The 9237-nt window shown below is 38.2% G+C and overlaps 1 protein-coding gene across 14 annotated transcripts in view; it reads right to left on the bottom strand.

Annotated features, from left to right (window-relative positions):
• Positions 1–4884: 4884 nt before the first annotated feature.
• The window catches only part of EPB41L1 (erythrocyte membrane protein band 4.1 like 1), a 225865-nt gene continuing 221512 nt past the window's right edge, over positions 4885–9237 (bottom strand). For all 14 annotated transcript variants that reach the window (XM_070744816.1, XM_070744806.1, XM_070744811.1 and 11 more), the window contains 2 exons: positions 8370–8486; positions 4885–6945 (listed from right to left, as the gene is read on the bottom strand). In XM_070744816.1, coding sequence (XP_070600917.1) covers positions 6937–6945; positions 8370–8486 — 126 coding nt within the window. In that variant the 3' untranslated portion in view covers positions 4885–6936. The remainder of the gene's footprint in view (positions 6946–8369; positions 8487–9237) is intronic.

The following is a 9237-nucleotide window of genomic DNA, read 5'->3' as shown; positions in this document are numbered from 1 at the left end:
GCAGTACAAAACTATAGACAAGGAAGAGAGAATGTAGTGAATTAAAACACTGGAGATCTGTTTCGTCATTTAGATAGTGTAGACTGTGCTTACATTTACATTTTCTGTAACTTCCAACATTCATCAAGATCATAATCATTATGTACTTTGTGGATTTAAAAAGTTGGTGCAGAGTAGTAGCTATTATCACTAAAATTTAGTATTGAAAGGAAGGAAGCCGCTGTGGAATATAAACAAATAGCAGAATTAAATTTCAGTTCAGAGTTGTTTAGGGGTTTTGACAGTAGTCTGTCTTTGAAGTTTTTGGAACAGAGGAAAAGACAATGTTCTGAACATAGGTATCCAAGTTGGATATTAGGAAAGAGAGAAAAGAAGATGGACTGTGGGAAGCTGATTTACCATGGCTTACAGAAATGGAAAGGGCATTTGATCCAAAGTCTGCAGAACACAATTCCCTGAAGAGTGATTAGTGAGATAGCAGTTGTCTGAGCAGCATCCGTGGCCATTGGAAATCCTTCAGACAGGGGGCTATGTTGGGAGATACTTGTTCCCAATTATTTCTACCCATTCCAGTCGATCCAGCAGAAGAGTCCCATCACTTAAGGAATGTCATCTGTCAGGAGTTAGAAAGCAAGCCTTTTCTGTCATGGCACCTGACAGAAGGTGTCTTGGAGATTAGGTTGGACCTTTTGCAAGGCTCAAAAGACACAATTGTTTTTTCTGAGCATAAGATTGGATTGGCAGTTAGAGCCCATAGGATGGTTCCTTCTAATTGATTGTTTTTTATGTTGCCTCACAATTATGTATTTTATTTTGCTGTTGTTTATGGTTGTGCCTGTATTTAGCCAAAGTCATGATGGTGAGATGGGCAGTCGTATAAATTGAAAAATATAAATAAAACTGTTCTCCTAAACAACATGGCAACCACTATTGGTAATAACATGGCTAAGAGGGAGAGAAACAGAATACTTAGTTGCACTAAATAGGGATGTCTAGAGGTCTGAGTCTTTGGCTAAGATTTTCTGGTTTCTTAGTGATACTATAATTGAATGGGAAAGTAAAGCTGAATAAGAGCTTCTTTTGTATTGCTGCTGGGAAATGTAACCACAGTGTCAGACACTCTGATTAGATTCATTGACAACTCTGTGGACCTAGAGTTTAAAGGCTTGAAATGATGCCAGGTCATGGCTACATGACAGTGGGAAAACCCATGGGGAACTTTAGCCAATGACTGGCTTCTGAGTGATTATACTCTTAGTAGAAATTATGACAGGTTAGAAATGAGGTAGTTGATTTGCAATGTCAACTACCCAATTTAGAAATGGGGTAGTTGACTATAGGGGGTATGTATTTGTGTGTTCAGTTCATTTCTTATCAGCAAAACCTTTTTTTGTGTCCGAGTAGGTTGGAAAGGTTTGAGCAGTGATTGATTTTTGATGTTGAAGCCACACTGAATGACTTTGTTGTTTCTCTAATTCTGGGTGGGTTTTCATTGCATGGGTAGGAATACAGTTACAGTCTAGTTGTTTGTTGAGAGATATGACAGGAGACTAATTTATGAAAGGGGGAAATCAACATGTTCTTAATATCACCAGCGAAGTTAGAATCTGTCGATGGATCTGTAATCTGTTGATAATAATTGACATGTCTACATGCTTGTATCTCATGGATACAGATTATAATCTTTACAGATACTATGATTTGCTGTAGATGAGCACCTGAAAATGTGCATATATTGAGACCTGGGTGGGTGATGGTGTCACTCCCAGGCTTTAGGAGTCCTTCAGGAGTCTGTACACCCTGATGAGAGGAAGGATAATATTTAAAGCACCTCCTTCTATTCTCTAAGATACTGCTCCAAAGATAATGGAATGTGAATTATTTCAATTCATATAATGGAATGTGAATTATTTCAATTCACATTCCATTATCTTTGGAACATATTAAGCTGGCCAGTAGGGACAAGCTGGATATTCTACTGTAATGGCTATCCTGATGGCAAGACAGTCTTTTCCTAAACAATTTGATTTGGTCTAGAGGCTGATATTAGAGTTCTCTCATAATTTGGCTCTGGGTGATTTCAATTTCCAGGCTGTCAGGAGTGGTTTGAGCAAAGCTTGGAGTTTGTTTGTTTGTTTTGTCCAATGCACAATAATACACAATGAAGGTTATAGAGGATATACTCGAGTAAAATATATTAGAGAAAGAATAGAAGTGAAAATATAGGAATAAAATATATCAATAAGAGAACAGAAGAATATTATAAGAATAGTATAAGAAGAATAGAAGAATAGTAGATACGATATATGAGATATAGGAGAGACAATAGGACAGGGAACTGGAGGCCCAGAGTTCATTGTCTCTATGGTAATAATGAGCTTGCCCCAAATAGATAAGATCTTTTGGGGCATTTTTGTTCAATTTCTGGTCACCTACTGTCAACAGGAGATCAGTGTGCTTGTTTCTGAGCTGTCTCTTCTAATCAGCCAATCTTGGTTGGTTCCTTGGTTTATCAAGAACATCTAGGAGATGAAGTAGTAGAATGTATGTCTGGCATGCACTGAAAAGATCTATAAAAAGTGAATTTCACCCAAGATAGGTGTGAAGTCAAGCTTAAAACTACATTTTGTGATAAGGGAATGAAATGTTACTTATTTTCTCTTATTACGTTGACAGATTGCTGTAGAGCCATGATGGTGAACCCATGGCGCACGTGCCACAGGTAGCATGTGGAGCCATATCTGAGAGCATGCAAGGCACTGCCTTATGTCAGCTCCAGCGTGCCAGCTGATTTTTGGCCTTCTGGAGAGTGGGGGAGGGCATTTTTGTCTTCCCTAAGGTTCAGGAAAACCTTTGGAGCCTATGGATGGTGAAAAACAGACCCAATGGGAAGTTTAGAAATGAACTTCCAGTAGGCCCGTTGGGCCGTTTTTTGCCCTCCCCAGGCTTCAGGAAAGCTTCCTGAAACCTGGGGAGTGCAAAAAACGACCCAATGGACCTATCAGAAGTTCAGAAACTTCAGTGAGGCCTGCCCACATGCGTGGGGTGGGGTGGGGGGTGCAACACAGATGTGTGTGGTTGTGCATGCAGGGAGTGAGATTGGATTTTATCTGGTAACTGACACCTCACTTTGAAATCAACTTCTAAAAGGACCATGATGTCCCACATCTTAAAGATGCTGTGTCTGGATCAATCTGGAGTTGACCATTATCATCCTATTTTTATCTTTCTCTCCAATGGCAATACACCATAAAAGAAACAGATTATTGTTCAGCATACTTAACTGAACATGGGATGGAGATGGCATTGGTTGCTGTTGTGGATTATCTTTATTATAACTTGGCATAGGGTAATGTCCACCATTAGGGGACACTCAGGGGTCATGGTGATCATCAGCCAATAGGTTGTTCAGTTGTGGGCTGTTATAGGATTCCTCTAATTCCAGTCACTTCCTGCTGTTTAATATGGATATGAAACTGTTGGAGGTGGTAATTTGTTGGCTCAGTGTATTGTATTATCACTCTTTGATCCTTTATCTGGAGGTTGTATTTGGATGAGATAAAAGGGATTGAACACAAACAAAAAAAGCCCAGCTGTTTTATTAATTAAGGCTTCTTAATTAAGGAGGAATCCCACGACTGAGAATTTCTCTTGTTCTCACAGTATTGGAACAGCTAATAAAAGCCAATAGGTTTGGGGGTGGGGTGTCTTCACTTGTACACCTGTTTTGACCCAGCCTCATAATAATTCGACACTTCATCATCTATGTGTAGTAGTTGACTTACAACCAATTGCTCAAAGACCATTCAAAATTCTGACAGGCCCAGCATAAAGGGTCTCATTTCTCTCTTTCCTAAGAGAAAAGCCACCATGAGCCACAAAATGAGTGAGCATCAGATACATTTATTTAACTTTTATTGAATACAAGAACAGTGAGCACACACGCATACATCACCAAGCACTGAAAGAGGATATGACCAAAAAAGATGGGACAAAAATTGAAATGGGTGGAGGGGTCAGAAGGACAGAAGAATTGATGAAGGAATGAAAGCATTTCAGTTGATTAAGGTGCTTTTCAAATTAAAAAATAATCATGAATCTTTTTAATTCATGCAGTTGCAGGCCAGTTTTAGAATCAAGTTGCGGGATTTGTTGCAAACAAGCAGTTGCATTGACCGTCCCTTTCAATGGAAAGACCCCCTCACCCAGAGAAACCAAAGAGTGACCAACTATATCAGATGGCAGCAGGAGGTGGAGGAAACCATGATCTTAGAAGTATGCATGGCTTCCACTTTACCACAAATAATAAATATTATATATATATATATTAATATAGATATCTATATATAAGCCACATCTTGCTAGGTAAACAAAAAGCTAGTTTTTGTTAATAGCTACCCATCAGTCATGCTGTGGGAAGAATCCAAATCTATTTTAGCTTTCCATTACTGTACTTGACAAAAGTTAGATTCTGGTCTTTTATAAATGGGTTTTGAAGCAATTTGTTTCCAGAGGTTTTAGTGGCAGACTCATGTATATCAATTCATATAGAAGAAGCAACAGGATGTATTTTATATATGCCTAATTTCTGAGCTTTGTTTTGAAATTAAAAATGAAATTATATTTGGGGGGAGAATCCTTATTTTTATAATATTGAGGGGGAAAACATGATAAAGCCACCAGATTTTTGTTCGGTTTTGAAAATCAGCAGAACAAGATTTTTGTTTTCTACATATTTTATGAGTTTCTACATTTTTGGATGTTTTGGTTTTAGGGCATCACATATTCCAGAAGAATAAAAGGATACAAAAAATCCTCAAAAAAATCTAAAGGAGAAAATTACTTGGATACATAAAAATTAGAAATTACTCTTACAGCATAAAGTTTATATCTATGCTTTCAGTGTTTAATTAGGACATTCCTACATGCCAGAAACAGATCCAATTTTAAGGAGCCATACCAACAGCCAATGGCCCAGTGTCTCCTACAATGGCAAACAATTTATAATATAAGGTACATCCACATTACTCCAATTATTATTACCATTTCCCATTTTTATTTATATTTCCAATTAGAGATAAGAGATGTTAATATTCGATTCACAGTATGTAGAAGGAAGAGTACAAACTCTTTAAATTTGTCTCATTTCTTTCTGCTTTAATTACTCTTGAGGTAATGAAAATTGGTATAAAACAATGTCTAGGTTTCATTAATGGCAGAGCAGTTTTATTTCATAGTATCCTTACTCCCGAGCAGTATTTGCTGTTACTGATTTGGTTCTCTAAGCCAGTGTTTCCCAACCTTGACAACTTGAAGATATCTGGACTTCAACTCCCAGAAGTCCCCAGCCAGCATTCGCTGGCTGGGGAATTCTGGGAGTTGAAGTCCAAATATCTTCAAGTTGCCAAGGTTGGGAAACACCGTTCTAAGCTTTACAGCTTACTGTGTCAGGTGAATGCATCTTCAAGAAACCCATGTATAAATCGTGTTCTGATAAAGAATCACCATACTTAAAGAAGGCAGAGGTACTCTTTCTCCCTGATAGATATGGTCTCCAAAGTTTCAATCTGACAAAATGAAATCACACGAGAAGAGGACAGGGCAACCTCTTTGGCAGATTCTCACATTCATGGATCCGAAACTGAAGCCACGTAATTGATAGGTTTGGAATCAAACTTTCAAATTTTGAAAAACTGACATGGCATATACAGTAATAACTTTGTCCTAAATAAACACTTTGCTCTGAAAGGCAGCTAAATAAAGGCCTTGAACATTGAAGCAATTTGACTCCATTCTGTGTGGTGACCTTGTGCTCCTCCTAAGCCGGGAGGATGAAGAGACACTTAATTGGCACATCTGAGGCATTCTAACTGGGCTGGAGTAACACTGATCTATTTTGTTGCCTTTGATACCTTCCATACTGTTGTGTCTTAACCAGTGACAATCACAATTGTGTCACAAAACTCAAGTGAGAGACAACTTCCTCAGAATTCCTCCCCCCTCCCCAATTCTTAGTTTCATGGGATACTGGCATAATCTAAAAGTCTTGTAATACATTAACCATTATCAATCAAATAATAATAATGTGAAAATGTCATTGTCACACTTAGCACTTTGTTTTAATATCATTCCCCACCCTCCCCAGTTATATATAATAACCATAACTTAAAAGCACATCAATATGAAATCTCTACAGGCTGCATTTTGTTCGGTGAGAAATCATATACATGTCATTTTCCTTTGCTTTAAGTGAAATGAACTCACAATTATCTTCCGCAGAATAAGACATTAGATGAGAAGAGGAAACATTTTAAAAAAGGAAGGACCAATGGGGAACATAAAAGAATCCAATGATGAAGCAACAAAAGTAGCATGGCGTGAAAATAAAGGGTGATCACTGCACATCCCAAATTAGAAAATAATAAACAGAAATTATACAAGTGAATGGATTTTAATTATTTCCTATCAGGGAATCAATTTGTAATTCTGCTTGTTTTGCTAGTTGATTTCTTGCTTTGTTGCAAAGCATTTTTGCTTTTCCATTCAGTGTGCAACAAATGAATTATGTGTTCTTTAAATGTAACATGCACAATGGTGGTTTATTGTATTATTATTATTATTATTATTATTACCATCATGATTTTTTTAGATCAGTTCAGTCAATTCTTCAATTTATTTGAAGAGGTGGTTGCTTTTGCTTGTTGCTGATGTTGCTGTTTTTTATTCATCTCCAGCATATAGCAGCAGTGCAAGGATGCATTTTGTTTCCTGTATATATAATATATAATATATTTGCTATTCCTTTTTATTTAATATTTTGTCTCTCAACATTATTCTTGCAGCCAGGACGTTCTATGTCTCAGTGAGGAATCCAGCATAAAGGCCCCTTCTTTACTTCAAAGTTAAAATAGATGCCAACTTCTAGAAATACAAAGGTCAAGATTCCTGTACAAGAAGAAGGAAAATAAGAACATAAATCAATACATAGAATGTCTATCAGTAATAGGTCCTAAAACTCTTTGTTACTGGTGCGTGCGCACGTGACATTTCTGCACATGTGCAGAAGCTTTCTGGGCAAGCAGGTGGAGCCTGCTGGCACTACTGGTTCATAGAACCAGGCCGAACGAGAAGCAACCCACCACTGATTTCTATTTTTTATCAACAACCTTGTTTGGCTTTTGCAATTTAATATTCTGTAATAGCTTTAGCCATTTTAACAAGAATACAGTGATACCTCGTCTTACAAACGCCTCGTCTTACAAACTTTTCAAGATACAAACCCGGGGTTTAAGATTTTTTTGCCTCTTCTTACAAACTATTTTCACCTTACAAACCCACCGCCGCTGCTGGGATGCCCCGCCTCTGGACTTCCGTTGCCAGCGAAGCACCCGTTTTTGCACTGCTGGGATTCCCGAGGCTCCCCTCCATGGGAAACCCCACCTCCGGACTTCCGTGTTTTTGTGATGCTGCAGGAAAATCGCAAAAACACAGAAGTCCGGAGGTGGGGTTTCGAGGACTTCCGTGTTTTTACGATGCTGCGATTTCACTGATGCTCCCTTCGCTGGGAAACCCCACCTCCGGACTTCCGTTGCCAGCGAAACGCTCGTTTTTGTGATGCTGGGATTCCCCTACTGGGATTCCCCTGCAGCATCGCAAAAACACAGAAGTCCAGAGGTGGGGTTTCCCATGGAGGGGACCCTCAGGGGAGTCCCAGCAACGCAAAAATGGGCGCTTCGGCTGGCAAAAGGGGTGAATTTTGGGCTTGCACGCATTAATTGCTTTTTCATTGATTCCTATGGGAAACATTGTTTCATGTTACAAACTTTTCACCTTAAGAACCTCGTTCCGGAACAGTTAAGTTTGTAAGACAAGGTATCACTGTATATTGTATCAGGTATAATGTTTGTGCATATTATACAGCATCCTGGGGTCTATTTTGAGGTGTCACTTATTAGTACAGAGCACCATTCACTCTAATTGCTTTACTGTGTGAAGCCCATAGAAAACATCCTCTATAGGAGGATGTTAATCCATTAGAACCAGACTTTCAAAGCAAACTTCTGGTAAGCATTCCAAATGGCAAGATTCTCAGCCAATTCTCATTCTTTTCAATTAACTCATGCTTATCCTTAGTTATAAATCTGAATAAAGATACTGTATGGCAGAGCTCACAAATTTACCGTACTACCATCAAGATAATTCTTCAAATAGCATCAGCCACATTTAGTTTTGTTTAATTAGCCATTTTTGAGAGAGTTTGATATTGCCTCACTAGAAGGATGCTTGTTTTGAAAGCAATGTTTGTATATCATTTACTATTTTACTGTGATTTTGCTTGTAGAGATATATTTCTCCATATTTATACCTACCTGAGGTTTCTTGTCCTTTTCTTCTGGAGATGGGTCTGTTTCTCTATATACTACTGCTTTGGTTACCAACATATCAGGATGCTGCAATTTTGCCTCCTTGATGGCTAAAGCCAAAGCCTATGGGAAAAAATTAATTCACATTCAGTAGTATTTTACATAAGGCATTGGAAGCCAATTTTTGGCTATGGGGCCATGAATAGTCCAATTTCTGCCCTTTGCTATTTCCCTTCCTCTAATTTTAGCAAATCTTTTACATTTCACTAAAATGGAAGACAAAACCAATGTTCCTTCAAACATTGAGTCACCATGTGCAAATATAAATTTCCTTATAAATAAATGTTTCTTGGTAATTTTAAAAATGCATTTTTAAAAAGCTATAGGTTTTAGTCTAGGCACCCCCCCTTTTTTTCCCTTTGCTTTCACCATCCTTCTGGCCCCAAATCATTCTATAGATCCAAAGGCAGCTTCAGTCACCCAGAAATGTGCACATGTAAGGACAAGTGAAAATAATTTTTAAAAAGAATAAATGAAGGAACACCAATTTATACCTTTGAATGGCAAAATCAATATCTCCGTTCACACTATCAATAAGCACAGCTTCACATTGTGCTGCAGATGATAGAGCCCTACATTTCCTCCCTCTCTTTCATGGTATTGTGAATTAGATCTACATATCGGAAGTATATAACAGTATTTACATTATGCAAATATGATTTCACTGTTATCTGTCTGTGTCACTAGAACAAATTGTAATGCTCTTAAAGCACAGGTGTTCACACTCATGTTGCTGTCACGTGATGTTTTGCAACTTTTTTCCCATTCACGAAGCTGGGGTAGGCGTGGCCTGCATGTGGCACATCTGGCCCAT

Source organism: Erythrolamprus reginae, chromosome 3 (genome assembly GCF_031021105.1).
Source record: "Erythrolamprus reginae isolate rEryReg1 chromosome 3, rEryReg1.hap1, whole genome shotgun sequence".
NCBI lineage: Eukaryota > Metazoa > Chordata > Lepidosauria > Squamata > Dipsadidae > Erythrolamprus > Erythrolamprus reginae.
This window is presented reverse-complemented; position numbering and strand designations above follow the sequence as displayed.